Source organism: Delphinapterus leucas, chromosome 4 (genome assembly GCF_059928025.1).
Source record: "Delphinapterus leucas isolate spDelLeu-1000000601 "Yukka" chromosome 4, BTC_Dleu_Yukka2, whole genome shotgun sequence".
Taxonomy (NCBI): domain Eukaryota; kingdom Metazoa; phylum Chordata; class Mammalia; order Artiodactyla; family Monodontidae; genus Delphinapterus; species Delphinapterus leucas.
In genome coordinates, this window is record NC_143132.1 from 75238179 (window position 1) to 75257357 (window position 19179).

Here is a 19179-nt window from a genome sequence, read left to right on the forward strand (position 1 = left end):
ATACCCAAGTGCCTGAAGCAGTGAAAAAGGGAAGAGTCATAAAACAGAGACTCAAAGCAGAATACATTGGTGAGAAGATTTTGGAATTTTTCTTTTAGTTCTAGTTAATGAGAAAATATTAATCCAATTTATAATAGAAAGTCATGAAGTTAAATGATGAGAATTTAACAAATTCTATATTAAGGTGCATTTTCTTTTATAATATTCTCTAAGATCATGAGGTAGGATTCATATCTGATTATCTGAGTATTCACCAACGTGCCTAATATAGGATCTAAAATAAAGTAGTAATTTAGTAACTGGACTGTGGAATGAAGGATGTAGCTACTTATACTCTACTCCAGAGAGAAGTTTCTTCATTGTATTCTTATCCACGTTGAATTATTTCTCATCAAGAAATTCAACTCTGATTTTTTTCTTAAAGAAGTTTACTGACCACGTGATCATTTCCCTCCCAAGTCCTACTAACATGATAGAAAAGAAAGTTTCAAAGAAAACTAGAGAAGGAATAAGTGTAGATGAGAGATTTCTATATATCTCTGTAAGACGTAAAGTAAGTGGAGGAATGGTAGCTGAATCAGCAGGATAGAAGAAGCTATAGCTTATACCAAGACAGAGAGATTGCAAGAGGAAAGCTGGTTCACCCTGTAGAACCCCAGAGAGAACGAGACTCTGATATGTCATGTACTGTGGAAGATGGAGATGAGACTAAGGACAGTGAACATGGGGGATGGACTGACAGCAGGCACAGAAGTTGGTTCCCTAGGTCTCCCTATCCTTCCCCTTCCTCTTCCTGAAATCTTAACTCCACTCTGGACAGAAAAAGGAAAAAATGAGGGATCAAGAAAGAGCTCTTGGCCCCCAAATTTACTTTTTAAGAAACACCTGAGATTTATTTTATTTTAGAGGAGAGGTCCCACTACCTAATGTAACCCAGTTAGACTCCAAGCCTCCCATTTCAAATTCTGAAAACTCTTCAAATCCTTGGCTGATGTCATATATTTACTGGATGTTACAGATGGAGGCTGAAATAAATGATTCCATATTCAACTATTACTATAGTATCCTGTATGCAGTACGTACTTAATAAACGTCTACTAAACTAAAATGCTTACAAGCTAAAAAAGTTTTAAAAATATATGACTAACAAAAAATTTTAAAAAACAACAGAAGAGTTGGAAGATAAGCACATTGTTTTTAAAAAACGGAGTTGAAAAACTGGAAGAAGCAGCTAAAAGATATAAAAGTAGTTACCTCTGAGAAGGAGAAGGGGTGGGGTGCTGTGAAGACAGGGGCTACTGGTTTTCATTACTATAAACTTTTGGGTTCTTTTTGATTTTTTAAACCTGTGCATGTATTACATTGATAAAACTTAGAAATTTCAAAACGAAGAAATAAATCCAACTGTTGAGATTATATGGATACACTTTAATAGTGACTTTCTTCCAAATCCAAAGAGAGAAGGTGGAGTCAGAGTTAACATTTCTGGGACTTCTCATAATGGAGAATCACTTGAAAAAGGAAACAAAACCAGTCTTGAAGGAACTGAGCTAGGCCCCATCAGGACTGCGATGATTACCGGTATGGGTTTCAGGAAGCCTGTCAAATTACATGTATCCCAGGCATAAGCAAAATACCATGTGAGCTGAGTGAGTTCATGTAACTGAGGCGGAGAGAACCAAACTTGGCTGTCAAGTTTGTTACCCTCTGCTCCAGTTACCTGGGAACATGTGTAGCTCCCGCACCCCCAGCACGACCCTGAGCTTTGGAGGCAAGGACCATAGCTCATTCCCTTTGTCTAATGCCCTCTGTTCCTACCCAGGATCTGTGCAGAGCTAATAGGCTCATAACAAATGTTGAAAGAAGAGAATGGGATTCTCATCAAGAACCCCAGTGAGACCTCTGTGTGAAGGGGGTGAGACCCTGCTGGACTGTCCTTCAGGGCGGTGGGGTAGGCATGGCCTGTGATGATCAAATCCAACATGGCCAGCCCTAAGTGCTTTTTTTCTTTACTTAATTGGAATCCAGATGCCAAGAATAGTTTTATGTTATCAGACGAGGCCCATATAACTTTCACCACTGACAGCTGTCAGTCTTCTGAGGATTAGTCATAAAGCACTTAAATATTTATTTATTCACTTGTGCATGTTTTGGAAATATGCAATGTTCTGGGACATGATGCGGTTATGGGAGGGAAATGCAGACGTAGTGTTTGAGCACCCATGACAGATAGGCCTGATAAATGGTTATGAAAAAAGCAGAAAGTGATAAATGCCCCCAAGAGCACCAACAATGTGGTACAGTCACTCGGAAGAGGGAGAGCTCAGTTCTGGATGCTGAGAGGTTTCTACACAAAGCAAGCCCACTTTCTTTGTCATCTAGCTGACAACCTTCAAACATCCATCACTGTTGCAAAGAATTCTGAAATGATTCCTCGGGGGAGCCACATGATCCTTGTTGAAGCCAATGAACCCGAAGAGTTTGTCCCTGCCTCCGTGACCTGGAAGCTGGTAGAGAACCAAGAGAGTGGGCCTGGAAAGAATGTGAGTGAATGTTACAAGGCTCCTGCATGGGCTGGGGCAGATGGAATACAGCCCTGACCCTGGGCAGCTCTCTCTTGGCATTAGAAGTCACCACAGTAATAAGCCCTCCCATCTGCCCAGAGTTTTACTGTTTGAAAAGCTTTTAGCATTTCCACCAGCACTTCTCAGTCTTGGCCTCACGTAGAAACTACCTAGAAGAGTTTTTAAGCTTCCAAAGCCAAGACTACGGATTCATTCAGAATCTCTGGGCTGGGAACTGACATCAGTCCTTCTCCCGGTGATTCCAATGTGCAGATGTGGCTGAGAACCACATCTTGCTTGTACCTATATACATTTTTAATAGAGATGGTATACTTTAAAATTTTTATTTTATTGAAGAATAGCTGGTTTACAATGCTGTGCTAATTTCTGCTGTACAGCAAAATGATTCAGTTATACATCTATATATTCTTTTTCATAGTCTTTTCCATTATGGTTTATTACAGGATACTGAATATAGATCCTCACTACTTTTTAATAAAGAGTCCACTTATGAGCTTAATGCCTCTCCTGAAGGTTTGTCATTGCAGGGAGAAATCGCATCATAGTCTCAGGCTTTCCTGCTCCTCTCTGGCTCCCTCCCACCCCACTTTCTCTCCTCGATTTCCAAGAAAAGCACAGGGAATCCAGTCCCTGCCTCAAGTGAACACTTTACAACAAGTCTTTGGTTGGCGGTTTTACAGTGGAGGTTGGAAGGGGAGGGGTGTATCACCTTGCCTCCCAGTCTAGTACATCAAAATATTTTTTCTTCCAACTACAGTGCTTCCCCCAGTGAATTCCTCTAACGAAGAAAAGGTTCTCATCTTTTATACTATCTGAATTTAGAGTCCTACACAAATGTAAGACCCTCTGAGAAATGTTGCATCAACAGCTATTACCAGCTATTGACATGATGAATGCGTACAGAGTGCTTGCTCCTGGAGCTGAGCCAGCTGGGCTAGAACCCAGTGATAGGGCTACACTGACAGGTGAAAAACAGGACAGAGAGCGTTCCAGGAAAGGAGTAGTGCTGGTGCAGGGGTCACAGGATGTGGAAGAGGATCTGGGCCCTGTGAGGGAATAGGTTACCTGTGGGGTGGGGAGAGGTCAGGTTAGGCTCTGAAGAAAGAGTCTACCTATTGTACAGGGAAGAAATTGGGGCATGATTTTTGAAGGAATGAATGGTAAGAGATCTTAGGATACAAAAGGTTGAATGAAGAGGAGAAGGAAGAGAAGGGAAGAACGTTTCCTCTTCTTCCTTGGAATCACTCATTGGTACCTTGGAATGATTTCCTCAGTAGACTGACATCACACGTATTGTTTCCCAGAATAGGGTACAGAGCATCATGTTGCCAACTCTGCTCATGTAATTTGGGGGGGGAGCATTTTGAGTATCTTCTTCATATGAGTCTAAGTTCTATGGGTAAATTCCATATTGTGTATTTGCTGGTCCTCACCCTGTTGTGTAACATGAATACACCTCCTTCCATAAAATGTAGGAAAGCAACAACATTCCTTAAGAGCCAATGTAGAAATAATGCCCTTTTGAGTTTAGGAAACCTATATTAACATTGGAAACAGTTCAGTGCCTGATGGAGAAAGACGGAGCTGTTACCATTTCGCAGTGAGTGGGAAATCATACCAAGTGATATTTCAGCATTTCAACAGCTTGCTTCCAAAAGTAAGTACTGGAGAAATGATGCGTTTTGTTTTGCTCCTCAAATTACTGAGATAAAAAAGGGTAAGAGAACAGTGAAGGGGACGATCAGCGAGGTTATCTCAGAGTTAGGAAATAAACACCCCCAAACAGGCACTGCGCTTTCAGGAGTTTCCCGCCCCGCTAAACCTCCTGATCCAGCACATGCGCATGGCCTCCTGTTCAGCGTTTGAGGCTGGTACTGCCCCTCGCCCCGCCCCTGGGGCCAGTCCAGCCCCCTGCATCCTTCCTCCCTCCCTCCCGAGCAGAGAGAACCTCCAGCTAGTTCCAAAGACGCTGCTTGTTTTTTGTGTCTGTTTCTCTCTGAAAGTCACCAACTCATGTCAGGCCGAACTCTATTCCCCTTCCTGCATTCTTAAATTACAGCAGAAGGAAACAAAGACTTCATGGTTTATTCTCAAAATCATTTGTTATCTTGTCGCTGTGTCTGTATTTTCAAACAGTGCGCTGCAGGGTTGTGCTGTCAGTGGGAAGGAGATAAGTGGAGAACGAGCCCAGGGCAGCAACCATCTGTTAGCAGTGTCTTGAAAGTCCTGTCGCCTTACCAGTCAAGGACTATAGAATCTAGACCCCCCAGGCTTCTAGAAAGCCGTTAGTGCAGTTCCTCATTGGAGAGACTGGAAAGCTGAGACTCAGAGAGGTTGTCTCTTGCCTAAGGTTTGCACAATTTGGGGCAGAGCTAGGAATAGAACCCTGATTCTCAACTCATGATCTATTGCTCTTTCCTCTGCTTAGCCTTCAGTTACGGAGACAGTGTTTATTAAAAAGAACTGTATTTCCTTAAGCGTTTTAATCTTATATGCTCTTCTGCTTTTTAGTTACTTTTTATTCATTAGCGCTTACCCATCTTGGAAAAATGGCCTGGAACAAAGTAATAGACTTGTGATGGAAAACTGAAAGTGAAAGTTAAATATTAAAGTGTTAAATCCTCTTTTTTCCCTTTCCTGACATTTGGTCTAATGTCACACCACCCAATGCTATATTAAAACGGTGGCCAGGAGTCATTTTTCAGGACTGTTCTTTTATTTTAAAAGTGTTCAACTCTCTAATCTTATTGCAATCGTTGTTTTTCTCTTTAGATTCTGGTGAATGGAACAATTTTTGCAAGAATGTTCCCTGGGCAGAAATCTAGCCTCATTGAAGAATTTCAGAAATTAAAGTAGTTGTTATTGCATGAAAAGAGAGTGTATTTGTTATTTATTGCTGCGTAACAAATTACCCCAAATCATAGTGGCTTAGAATAACACCTTTTTTTTTTTTTTTTTACATTGCTGTGGGTCAGGAATCCAGGTGTGCTTAGCTGAGTCTTCTGGTTCTAGGTCTCTCACAGGTGTAATGAGGTGTTGGCCATGACTGTAGTCATCTTGGGTGGGGAGGATCTGCCACCAGCCTCACTCATGTGTTGTTGGCAGGATTCAGTTTCTTGTGGGCGGTTGGGCTAAAGAGTCTGTTTTTTACTGGCTGTTGGGCAGAAACCACCCTTGTTTCCTTGCCACATGGGTCATTTCATAAGGAAGCTCACAGTGTGTCAGCTAGCTTCCATGAGAGTGAGCAAGTAAGAAGAGTCAGAGGGAGAGAGAAAGAGAGGGAGAGAGAGAGGTATGACCATTTTTTATATCTTCATCTTAGAAGTAACATCTTATCCCGTCACTTTATTCCTTTCATTAGAAGCAAGTTGCTAGGTCCAGTCCACACTCAAGGGAGGGCATTAGACGTCATGAATACTAGGAGGTGGGCCATTTCAGAAGCTGTCTACCCCGGAGAGCATTCCTTCTGTGGCCCATAAGGCATATCTTAGAGGAAGAGCCCCTGCTTGGATATAGAGTATAGAAACAACAGGGGTTTGTACAGCTCAGAGTGGAAAAAAATGGAGAAGTGTGAGAGTTATCACCTGGAATTATTTGAGGTTGGTCCATCAGAAGCTGTGTGAATAATTTCAGGTCCTCCAGGAAGGAGATGAAATGGCATTTTCACTGTTTTGGGTATTGAGGCCAAAGTCAGAAAAAGAAAAAGTCCTTTCTTATCTCCTTCAATACTACAGAAGACCAAGTCACATCAGAGTGAAACGGTTCTTCTTGAGACCAGACCTATGTATTACTTTCTGGAACTGTTACAATTTCTGGACTGCAGATTTCTGGAAAGTGAAAAGGAATGGAGAGTAGTGAAACTTAGATAATTGCTGATAAGTAAAATCAAGAGACTGCCTTTGACTATTATTTTTTGTTGCCCAAGCATTCTTAGGGAAGTTTCCAAAACTGCTTATTAACTCCCATAATGCCTCGAGGCTGGGTTAGTAACCAGTGTCTAAAATGACTATTTTACTTACATGGTCATTGTATGATATTGGCTGAAGAAAGTAATTTTACCCTTCTCAAATACCTGAGAAATGTTGCCAACTTAAATGCTTAGTTTTGAAAAGCTGTTTTCCCCTAAAGAAACATCAATTCAGGAGGATATATGCTGTCTCAGAATAAGTTATCCTCTCAGTTTCCAGATCTCGATCTTCATTCAGAATTTATTCTTTATTCAGACAACACTAGAAGATGTAAGATTCCTCGTGTGATATAAAGACTAAATATGTACTTTACGCCTGAAGAAAGGAAGCCATTTTCAGCGAATGTGTATAGTCTTGATATGTACATGAACACAAACAAATGTTTATAGGGTGATTTTCATATATACTAGCCAAATAGTAGGTTAAACCATATGAATCTGTTTACATGTGACATTTTTTTTTTTTTTTTTTTTTGCGGTACACGGGCCTCTCACTGTTGTGGCCTCTCCTGTTGCGGAGCACAGGCTCCGGACGTGCAGGCTCAGCGGCCATGGCTCACGCGCCCAGCCGCTCCACGGCATGTGGGATCTTCCCAGACCGGGGCACGAACCCGTGTCCCCTGCATCGGCAGGCGGACTCTCAACCACTGCGCCACCAGGGAAGCCCCACATGTGACAATTTTTGACCAATAAAGATGGCCGTTTCTTATGTGTCAACTAATAAGGAAATTCTCTGAGAACTTCATTTTTCCCTGTATTGTGTTATTTCATGTGTTTTTGGCAAGTTACCACTGAGCCTTTAAAAGTATTGCCATTAATCAATACCTTCGATGTATTATTTACTTATAATAGAAGACAGTGTGTCTTGCATCAGAAACTCCTTTTCTTTAGTAATAGCTTTAAAATTTACTCTTCCCTTTATACTGTTGTGTTTGTACACCAAACTGGTATAGGTGGGGGCCATGTTATCTCATTTTCACTCCAAGATGCATCAAGAATATGTGTATATATCTCTAGTTATATCTGTTAAACCATTTCCCAAATGTTTCTCTCCCTAGTGTCTACATGTTAAACTTTCAGCAGCAGTCAGCAACCAAAACACAGATGGACTAGGTTGTGATCTGTGCATTAGGGTGTGGAAAGTGCTGTGATTATGACAGCACACACTTCAGCTTGGTCTTGGTGGATATAATCCAACAGGACTTCTTTTGAAGTGTGTGATCATCTTTGTGGACGTCCTTGGCAGTATCACCATCATTTCCATGTGATTGATTGATTGAAACAATTTAAATATACAAGGGCATTATCCCTCTGGGAATAGTTATCTCCAAGTCTTTTTCTTTCAGCCTGATTCCACATGTGTTCAGGAGACACACACACACACACACACACACACATACACACACATCGCGTGTGAGCTAGTTATGATGGAATTTACTCAAGTGAGGCATTAAGCTTAATTAAAATTAAGCATTAATTTTTCTTATCCTTTCCCCTGCAGTTATTATGTAGGCATGTGTGGAGATGGAGCTAATGACTGTGGGGTGAGTAAAAATTACTTCTTCTAATGCAGGGGGGTCACTGATATCCCTTTTAAGGACCCCACGTCTCCTGGGGTCTGACTCTTCACCCTTCTGCCAACAATCACATCACTTAATCATTCTGATGTTTATATTCACTTCTACCGGAGTGTGGGTTGGACGTGGTTTAGAGTAAAGTGAGATGAGTCACTTCCGCTGTTTTCTAGCAACTCCTAGAATAATAAAGACAAGGAAAGGCTACATAGGCTCCCATATTTCAGACCCAAAAGGGACTTTTCAAGGCTAGCTGGTTTAAATCTCTCCTGTTATAAATAAGGAAATGAGACTCAGGGAGGTGAATACTTTTTTTTTTTTTTTCCTGAAGTCATGCAGCTGGTAAAGGCTTAATGAAGGAAGAATTTGAAACTGATGGTAAAGCTTTGAATTATGTGTAAATTGTGTTTATCCCTGCCAGATTTCTACACCAGGGTTACTTTTTACAAGTTGGCTATACCCCAAAATTCTTACACTCAGCAAAATCATAGACCAAATTATTTGGTCATTACATACAATAGCAAACCTAAATTACAAGATTCTCAGCAGATTACTTCTCTAACACCATAGAAGGCAGTGCATATTTTATAATCTGAGTTTCGAAGATATGGCTGAAACAGTAGCTTACTTGAAGATTGTTGTACATAAGAAAATATTTTAGGAGCTAATTTGTGGAAGGAGAAGTAAAGAGAATTGCTTTGTATTTCCAAAGTCTATTAGATACTTAAGGTCTAGGTATTTGTTTTACTTCCTTCTTAAATATTTTCTTCAAAGTTCTGTGAAAAACTATGTTCATAATTAGAGATCTGTTATGAATTTTTCTGCCTCATATTTCATGAGAAGACGCTAGTTGTTAGCCTCCTCTTCCAAATCTAGAGTGAGTACCCATTCTCATTAATTATGTGGAATTTAGAACAAAACAAATAAACTGGATGTTATAAAGGACATAGTCTCTTCCTCCGAAGAGTTCATTATCTGATGGGAGAAAAAAATCATGCATAAAACTAACCCTAACATAAAGTAGATTGTCCTAAATTACATCACAGAGATATAAAATATTAAGGGAGAAACGAGGAAGAAGGAAATATTCTAATATTATTGGAACATGAATTTAGTGTATACTGGCCATAGTAACCAGCAGGTACTTTGCACTTTCTACAGAGCTACAGAAATACGAAATCTCATTTTATGTTCATACAATTCTCATAGGATTAGGGGCTCACTGGACTGCTTGTTGGCCACTCTCTGTTCTGGGCATTCTCTGGACAGTTTCCAGTCTTGATGAGAAATGAATTAGCCCTTATATCAGTGAGACAACATATATTCTGGAATGATTCTCTGATGTGTGCATCTGGTCCTTTCCTCCAGTGAAGATGCTGTATGCCCCACACTTCATCCCAGCAGTTAGCTGGTTGGCCGCATCAGGCAGCCGGCAGCCTAGGAAAAGGTGGGAATTAGTTTTTCCTATAGTTCACGAAGGTGGCCTGTTAAGTGTAAGAACTGTGATAGTAAAGGCCCTCACAAAGTTCCATCCAAATTCTGTCATCTTTTTAATAGATTTCTGGAATGAGTCCTTCCATTTTCTTATCATGTCTACACCCCCTCAACCAATACACACATACACACACACACACACACACACACACACACACACACACACACACACACTCTTCTACCACTGGGTCATTGTTTACTTGGTGCCTCTTTCATTGGTGACTGCGTGTATCCAGGTGGCGGAGCAGCATAAACAGAGACCCAGGGGTGGGAGAGTGCAATGTTATCAACTCTATAATGTGAAGAATAGCTTCGCGATGTTTGAAGAGTTAGAGCTTGGCCTGAGGAGTCGTGGGTGTAACATGGCTTTATCATTCCAGGCTTTGAAAATGGCTCATGCAGGCATTTTGCTGTCAGAACAGGAGGCATCTGTGGCCTCCCCTTTCACCTTGAAAACAGCCAACATGGAGTGTGTGTCTCATCTCATCAAGTAGGCCACCTATCCCCCTTCTATCCCCTGACAGACAGGCTCACTGTCTGGCTGTGGACAGAATTCAGCTATAATTGAAAGTGATAAGCATAGGCTTGGGTAAAGTGCTACTGAGTACCATTTAAGGGGGCCATGAGTGCTGCTTGAGAATGCTAGTAAAAGCAACAAAAAGGTGACTTATGCTGAGCTTTAAAGGATACATGGCTGTGTCATGTGGACAGTTGAAAACTAGAGTTGATATTTAAAAACCTATTGTATAGCTTACTTCTCTCCTTTATTTTGTATGTTGGATGCTTACTGGAACCTTTATCTCAGGAGCTGGGGATGCGGGGGAAGCAGAAAAGGAACCCTCCACCAGAAAGCTTCCCCCAGTAGTGTTATGTCTCCAAAATGCAAATTAGTGAATATCCAAAGTGATTGCACCAGAGACTTTTACAATGGATTGACAATTGGATTAGGGAACGGGAAGGAATTAAAAACTGTTTATTTTCCCAGTATAGCTCCCTTACATCCACTGCACTCTCATTTCTGATCTTGTCTCTACTCATTTTTTTTTTGGTCTAATTATTATCAATTAAATAAAGGTTTCATTGGCTAAATAACTAACAAACAGCCATAAACCCTATGATGTGATCCAGGCCAGTAGCTATATGTAGAGGTTCATGAATTATTATTCTTAACCAGTGTTTTGATTGCAATATTAGACACTCAGTATTTGTGTGTACATTTGCTCTAAATTAACATTAAAACAAATAATGACGTTTTTAGGGATTTCTGCTATGGCTCAAACTTCAGACTGACAATGGAGAAGGATGATATAACATCCAAGTAGCACATAAAGATATAAAACAGTAGAAGGCCTGGTTTCTATGAAAACTCCAAGTACTGGGCCTTGAGACTTCCCTGGCGGTCCAGTGGTTAAGATTCTGTGCTTCCACTGCAGAGGGGCACGGGTTCGATCCCTGGTTGGGGAACTAAGATTCCACATGCCACATGGCACAGCCAAAAAAAAAAAAAAGAAATTTATTCATACAGTTAAGAATAAAACATCAGATTTTTTTCATTTAACATACCTTTTTTATTGAAGTATAGTTGATTTGCAATGTTGTGTTAATTTCTGCTGTACAGCAAAGTGACTCAGTTATACATACAATTACCTTTTTTTAATATTCTTTTCCATTATGGTTTATCACAGGATACTGAATATAGTCTCCCGTGCTATACAGTAAGATCCTCTTTATACATCTTGTACATAATAGTTTGCATCTGCTAATGCCAAACTCCCACTCCATCCCTCCCCCCACCCCCCCCTTGGCAACCACAAGTCTGTTCTCTATGTCTGTGAATCTGCTTCTGTTTCATAGACAAGTTCATTTGTGTTGTATTTTAGATTCCACATATAAGTGATATCATACGGAATTTTTCTTTCTGACTTACATCAGGTTTTATACTGTGTGCATACATTTTTTCCCTCTGATTTTTCCTGTAATACTGTGGGGTAACTTCAGGCCATCTTCACGGCCGATGGTCTGGAGCACATCACAGAATGTTGAAGTTTATACAAAAAAAGACAACCGTGAAGTTCTCAGCATGTGCCTTGGTGCATCTGAATGTACGGCGGCCATTGGGAATTACCTAAATGTGCTGTAGCCTCTGACCCCTCTCCCTGAGTACTGGGTGCCTGTACCTGTGTCCTTCATGCCCTCAAACAACATCACCTCCCCTACCTTCAAAGCAGCTTCCCTTGCTAACTCCCATGTTTTCTGCTTCTGAGGACCATTTGGTCCTTAGAGTCCATCTTTGAGGCTCAGAACCTCAGAGTGCTTTTAACTCTTTCCTCTTTCTCATCCCTGGCGAGCCAGGCATTATGTTTTAGTGGTGTGTCTTTTGGAGAGTCTCTCCAAGCCTTACCCTTAATATCTCTATTGCCTTAACCTGGTTTGTGTCATGGTGACTACATATCCAGAGTGTTTGGGACACTTGCCAGACTTCATGCTTCCCATCATCAACACAACCCATGCAGGTCTTTTAAAATATTGTGCTTGAAAATGTGGTGGATTAAGAATGAGACAGAGGCTTGAGCTGGAGGGCTCACATTCCAGTAAAGGGTATAGATATATGCAGATGTAATTGCATAACACAGAATCTTCTGCCTGATAAGTGATAGGTGCTCAATAAGTTAGCTTTAAATAAATGAACGTCCCAATAATATAGTCATCATTCCAGTAGTTCAGGATGATAACTCAAGCCAAAAGGGAAGGTTTCAAAGGAAGGTTGCAATTTGAAGGATGGATAGGATGTATGGAAATGCGAAGGAGGTGGGAGGGAATTCCAGGTGGGGGAATGGAGAGCCATGTTCAGAAATGGGGTTTTCATTGGAGAGTGCAGGGACCTGATAGCCAAACTGGGCTGGAAGGCTTCTCAGATGGGATCTGTGGAGGGGAAGCTGGAGTGCCAGGTGTGGAGGCCTTACATAGGGGGTTCAAACTCCAGGACGGTTGCACCAAGTGCCTACTTGATTCATCCAAAAGACAGTGGCACTTGAACTTCGGATGCCCTTTCTCATGCCCAGTGCATTTCTGGAGGCAATATACTGTTTTAAAATACAAGTCAGGGGGCTTCCCTGGTGGCGCAGTGGTTGAGAGTCCGCCTGCCGATGCAGGGGACGCCCCGGTCCGGGAGGATCCCACGTGCCGCGGAGCGGCTGGGCCCGTGAGCCATGGCCGCTGGGCCTGCCCGTCCGGAGCCTGTGCTCCGCAACGGGAGAGGCCACAGCGGTGAGAGGCCCACGTACCGCAAAAAAAAAAAAGTCAGGATGTTAAATTTCTCTAGTGGCAGATGGCTTAGTAAGACTTCAGGGTTAGGCTGATTTTACCCTTGCTGTCTTTGATGCATGCCTAGTCCTGAGAAAACATCCTCTAGAGGAGCAATGAGGTACAGTTTTAGGTACATGGGTCCAGATCCACAGGTTTCCATTTTTATTCTTTGAAACATGATTGACTTGTTATAGTTCAAGTCCTTTAGGACAAGGACTATGCCGTATTCATTTCTCTGTTGCTGTGCCTACCATGGTACCTCAGAGCATTTGATGAACGTTTGTGGAATGCATTAAGTAAATGAGTGAGCCGCTTAAAATTCACAACCATTTGGAATAGCAGTCATTTTGGAGGCCCGTGCCAGGTGTGGAGGCCTCTCATAGGGGATTCAAACATTCTTTATGCCTTACCATTCTAGATTTTTGCACTTTATTGTTTTTTTAAATCCGGGTGCCAGTTTTCCTGGAAATGTACAACTGTAGGAAAAAAAGGATGAAATCACAAAGTGCATGTCAGAAAACGATCCAGGCTTCACATGCTTGCCATTCTCAGCTGGTCTTCTGCTCCACCCTCTGTGCTGAAAACAAAAAGGCAGTACCTCGCAGCCTGGTAGAAAACATCCACCCAAAGCATCCTGGCTCATCTCCCACCAGAACCTTCTCATCTTGTCCAAGACAATGTGGTTGTTAGCTTGGCTCTTTGGGTTTTATTTCTCACGTCCCTGACCTGTTGACAAAGTTTGAGCAGCGGTGTCCATGTCACTGGGGACTGGAAACCAAGAGGATGTAGGCTGCCTCCCATGTGGATTCGCTTCTGCCTTGCTTGTCAAGAGGAGGCTGCAGGAGGGCTTGTTTGCCAAATTCCCCACTCCTCTTACTTTGACCTGCCATAATCCACCACCAACCAGATCCAGTTAAAGGAATAACAATTCAAACAGAATTTTTTAAAGAGGGTAATATTTACTTTTTTATTCTTATTTATTTATTTATTTATTTATTGGCTGCGTTGGGTCTTCGTTGCTGCGTGTGGGCTTTCTCTAGTTGCGACGAGCGGGGGCTACTCTTTGTTGAGGTGTGTAGGCTTATCATTGCAGTGGCTTCTCTTGTTGCGGAGCACAGGCTCCAGGCGCCCAGGCTTCAGTAGTTGTGGCACATGGGCTCAGTAGTTGTGGTGCACGGGCTTAGTTGCTCCGCGGAATGTGAGATCTTCCTGGACCAGGGATCGAACCCGTGTTCCCTGCATTGGTAGGCGGATTCTTCTTCTTTTTTTTTTTTTTTGCGGTAGGGGGGCCTCTCACTGTTGTGGCCTCTCCCTCTGCGGAGCACAGGCTCCAGACGCGCAGGCTCAGCGGCCATGGCTCACGGGCCCAGCCGCTCCGTGGCATGTGGGATTTTCCCGGACCGGGGCATGAACCCGTGTCTCCTGCATCGGCAGGCGGACTCTCAACCACTGCGCCACAAGGGAAGCCCTGGTAGGCGGATTCTTAACCACTGCACCACCAGGGGAATCCAGTAATATTTGCTTTTTTCTTTTTTCTTGAAGTATAGTTGACATACAATATTATGTTAGTTTCAGATGTACAACATAGTGATTTGACATTTATGTACATTATGAATTGATCACCATGATAAGTCTAGTAACCATCTGTCACCATACAAAGTTATTATAATATTATTGACTAGGGACCATTTACTTGGTAAGCTGCAATTTTTACCCTTGTCTTTATCTCTTTGGGTTCCCATACCAGCTCACATTATTACCCTGTGTTCTTCCTCGTGTATTGAAGCCAACAAACCCATTTCATCTCAAATATTGGCGCCACATCTACTCTCCCTGTGATGTGAGAGCACCTGGCCCTTAGCTTTATGTCTCTAAGGGACTTTAAAACACACACAGGGAGCAAGTGTTGCTAGGATGGAATGAATCACAGGCGAGTCAGTACTTGACATTTTGCACCTTGTCACAATGTATTGTGTTTTTAATGTACATGTTAATCTTCTTAATTCATTGCAAGCTAGTTGAAAATAAGGACTGTGCCTGATTCATTTATATCCTCCATGACTCTGAGCACAATGCTGGCACCTTATAAGCCTTAAATAAATGAATGAATCAGTGGGTGAGGTAATGACTGAAGGAAAGAATGAGTGAGTGAACGAGTGGTTAAATGAATAATTGAGAGGATGAATCAGTGATTAAGTGAATGTATATCAGCAGGCTATTAAAATGAGCTCCTTTTAAAATATAAAAGAGACTAGGAGATATGTGTCATATATAACCAGTTACTTTTATGTTTTCTTAAACAGAGAAAGCCTTGCTGCTCTCGTCTCATCCTTTGGGGTATTTAAATACTTGATCGTGTACAGCATAATCCACTTTATGGGTACATCACTGCTCTACTGGGTACGAACCAAAATAATTTCTTCCCAGTTCTAATTGCATTTATATCCCTTGTTTATTTGGGGGAGGTGGTGCAGCTCTTACACAGGATTTAATGTTTTATAAATAAATGACATTTCTCAAAATAGATGTCTACAAACTTGAGAACTTGATATAACTGTGCATGAAACACAGAGCTAGAAATAAGTAGATGTGGCTCAGTTTCTAGGAGTGCTGTTCTTCTCTAGATAACCTGAGACACTTGACCTCCTCCAGCCTCTATTTCTTCACTTAGAGTACGGAGAGAGCTTCAGGGGAGCCTAAATATAACTCAGCAGGAAATGCATCAGTCTCCAACTATGGAATATTTTTGGCAGACTAAGAAGAGATAAAAAGAATGAGAAGTTGTTGAATTTGACTTTGAAGGACTCAAAAACTGGAAAAATTCCCACACCGGAGCTTTAGTTCTGAACTTGCCCAGAACTTACACGTCATTAGTAAAGGATTAACAATTCCGTAAAAATGTTTTGAAAAGACTTTTAACATGAAATGATAAAAATAATCATCTAAGACTTAATTAGCTATATGGAAGAAATATGTATAGGTTGAAAGTAATCTGCATCGGTTCAGTCATAACTTACTCTACAGTAAAATGATCCACCAGGCTCAGGGAACTCTGTGGGGAGGGAATTATTTTACTGCTTCCCTAAGACATTTGAGTGGTGAAAGCAGGGACCACAGGACTCCAGTCTCAGTGGGCTATTGATTGCAAGAAGCATACACAGAGGCTAAGGGCCAACTAGATGGGTAGAAACAGGAAATGGATTGGGAGTCAGGAAACCTCGATTCGAGTTCTGCCTCTATGACTAAAAACAAATTCGATCTTGCCCTTGGCCGAGCCTTTATCTGCCTCCGGGAACTCAGGCTGACTGATTTCCAAAGCCCTCGATAGTTCTCTGAAAACTGCTCCCAGAATAAAAAGTAAAGCTGTCTTTGAAAAGCCCTGTTCCATCTCAACCTGCTTATATATAATTTTACCATTCTGAGGGCAAAAGAATATGAGAAGGAAATGTAAAAAGACAGAGAAAGAATTGGAGGATGAGAGGAACACTGAGAAACTATTTACATTCCCTGAAAATTACAAAAGCAGAATTTCAGTTCCAAAGTCTCCATGGATAGAGTTGGAACCAGTCTGCTCTGAAACCATTCACTCTGATGGTCTAGACCTAAGTAAGAGTGCCCTCCAAGGACCTTCACCTGGAAACATCTTGGCCTTGAGTTCACTCTCCAAGGGGCCAGAAATATGTTCATTTTCATCAATGTGGTCTGTAATATGCATAGAACCAGATTATGATTTAGTGCTCAGTCAATAGCTATGAAGCAGAGAAACAGACTTGGCAGCAAAAGGTATTATTGCAAGGCAAGTTCCTGGAGAGTATCGAGCTGACTTTCATGTTTAAATACTTCAGTTCCATAAATGTGAACTGAAAAGGAGTTCTATGTCTACACAAACCTTAGAAAGGCAGGTGGTATACCAGAATGAAGTCTGCAATGGGCTTTCTTGGGGTGGGGAACTTGTTCAGTTTGTGAAGGTAGATGGACTCCAAGAGAACGATGTTGTGAACTCAATCCATGGATGAGGATGGAGAAAAAAAGTGTTGAATGATTTGAAGCCTTGACTTCAAATTTTAAGTATGAAGTCCCAGAAGAACTTTCAGGCTTTAATATCTTATGTTGAGAGTTCAACTATCCAGGCTAAGTCTACAGCTGCAAGAATTACTATGGCCGATAAGGAGGGTGTTTCCCAACTGGCTGACTCTCATCGCTAATATGGAATTAAGTTAAACACTGGGAAAATAGTGATTTGGTTTTATTCTATCCAATGAGATGCTAAAGATGTTAGATAAGTTCCTTTCTTCCTAAAGTGGGGAGAAAAGTAACAGCTGCTTCCTGACTACTTTCAAGAACAGTGTTGGGAATGATAAAGACAATATGATGGCAGAAGCCTCACTTATGTTTACATTTCTTTCCTTTTCAGCAACTACAGCTTTTCGGGATTTACCAGTATCCCATGTCAGATGTTGCTACTACCTTGATGGTCTGTTTAACAGGTGAGCTCTTTAGCAAAGTAAACCATATTAGTTGCATTTATCCATGAAATTCTAGAACTATTCATACAATTAAGAGGTTCTGACAATGACACATCTGAACTACCAAGACCTCATTACCTGTGAATTTTTTGAAAGTGGTGTTGGCAGTAAGTTGAGGCTTGAAGTCCTCAGACTTGGCGTTAATGTGTCCTGATAGAAAATAGGTCTTAGCCTTACAAAATTGTCAATGCATTCTCAGTTCTTTGTAGGTTTGTGTCTTGTACAAAGAAAAATGTACAAGAAATCCGGGAAGGGAAATCTTTGAAACCCAAAGGTCATTTTCCATTATTCAGCTATGCTTCACATTGACGTGAAACCAGACTTTTTCTAGGTCTTTGACGTTTGAGAACAAATGCTAGCGCTTTATTGTAGTGGAATTCTCTCAAAAGCAAGGTGCGGCTCACAGCAGCTATTGCTAATTTCCTTCCTTTGAGATGACACTGCTAAAGTATTTCCTACCAAGGAACTTAGAGCTTGATACTAACTCTTAGTAAGTGAGAAAGGTGACTGCCTCAACAGAGAGCGAAGAAAAAGAGTGATATACTCACCTCCTTTTCCTTGTTCAATGAAGGAAGTGTTACGAAAAGTAACAGATAAAACATGAAGCAATGCAGGATATTAACAACCTTGAGAATTTCATGTAGCATCTTTTTTTTTTATAAGCAGATATTCATTTTTAATTATTATTTATTTATTTATTTGTTTTTGGCTGTGTTGGGTCTTCGTTTCTGTGTGAGGGCTTTCTCCAGTTGCGGCAAGCGGGGGCCACTCTTCATCGCGGTGCGCGGGCCTCTCACTATCGGGGCCTCTCTTGTTGCGGAGCACGGGCTCCAGACGCGCAGGCTCAGTAGTTGTGGCTCACGGACTCTAGAGCGCAGGCTCGGTAGCTGTGGCTCACGAGCCTAGTTGCTCCGCCGCATGTGGGATCTTCCCAGACCAGGGCTCGAACCCGTGTCCCCTGCATCGGCAGGCAGATTCTCAACCACTGCGCCACCAGGGAAGCCCCATGTAGCATCTTAGAAACATGAAAGTGATATTGAGGTCATATATTATATTAACCCAATGACAAAATTTATCAGTGTCAGGGATGTAAGTAATATCAATTTTGATTCTTAGGGTTGAAATGCCTATCTATAGCCCTCTAAAATATTTTCTATGTGTTATTAATATTCACATGACTGGATAATTTTGAATCCTTGATATTGCTTCTAGAATGTTCTCTATTTTTTAAAGCAATTTGCATGATTTACTTGTGAAGATGGACGATGATGTTAAAAAGAAAAAAAGAATACCAGGATGTTCCAAGAGCTACGCTAGCAGGCAGTAGCGTGAAAGTGAAGGCCATGGCCATCCTCTACCACGCCCTATCTCTGCGACCTTTGGGAAATTATTTACTAAATAAATAATTGACTCATATGAAAGGTCCTTATAAGGTGGTGAGGATCAGATAACGTACCACATGTAAAGTGTATGGAACGGTGCACCACACCCTGTAAGCCCTCATTACAAGATGAATGATATTGTGCTACACCCATCCTTTTTGTCTTTTTTTTTTGAGATGACTATTTGGTGAGCCCTTGAAAAGACTTAGCCTGCGTACAAGTAGACTGATTGGAAATTCAAAAACATGGGTGGTAGCCTTGCCACAGAATTGCCAGATGGCCTTGAGCAAGTTGTTCTGAGCTTTTGCACACTTAATTCCATGTTACTCGTTATGAATCTGACTC

At 41.5% G+C, this 19179-nt stretch overlaps 1 protein-coding gene across 1 annotated transcript in view; it reads left to right on the forward strand.

The window, feature by feature from the left end:
* Nucleotides 1–19179, forward strand: part of LOC111181686 (putative cation-transporting ATPase 13A5) — an 87089-nt gene that overhangs the window by 46702 nt on the left and 21208 nt on the right. Inside the window, 9 exon segments of the mRNA XM_089909907.1 lie at nucleotides 1436–1555; nucleotides 1558–1581; nucleotides 2383–2543; nucleotides 4117–4242; nucleotides 5358–5437; nucleotides 8054–8096; nucleotides 10001–10110; nucleotides 15230–15326; nucleotides 17341–17413. Of these exon segments, the coding sequence (XP_089766033.1) occupies nucleotides 1436–1555; nucleotides 1558–1581; nucleotides 2383–2543; nucleotides 4117–4242; nucleotides 5358–5437; nucleotides 8054–8096; nucleotides 10001–10110; nucleotides 15230–15326; nucleotides 17341–17413 (834 nt within the window).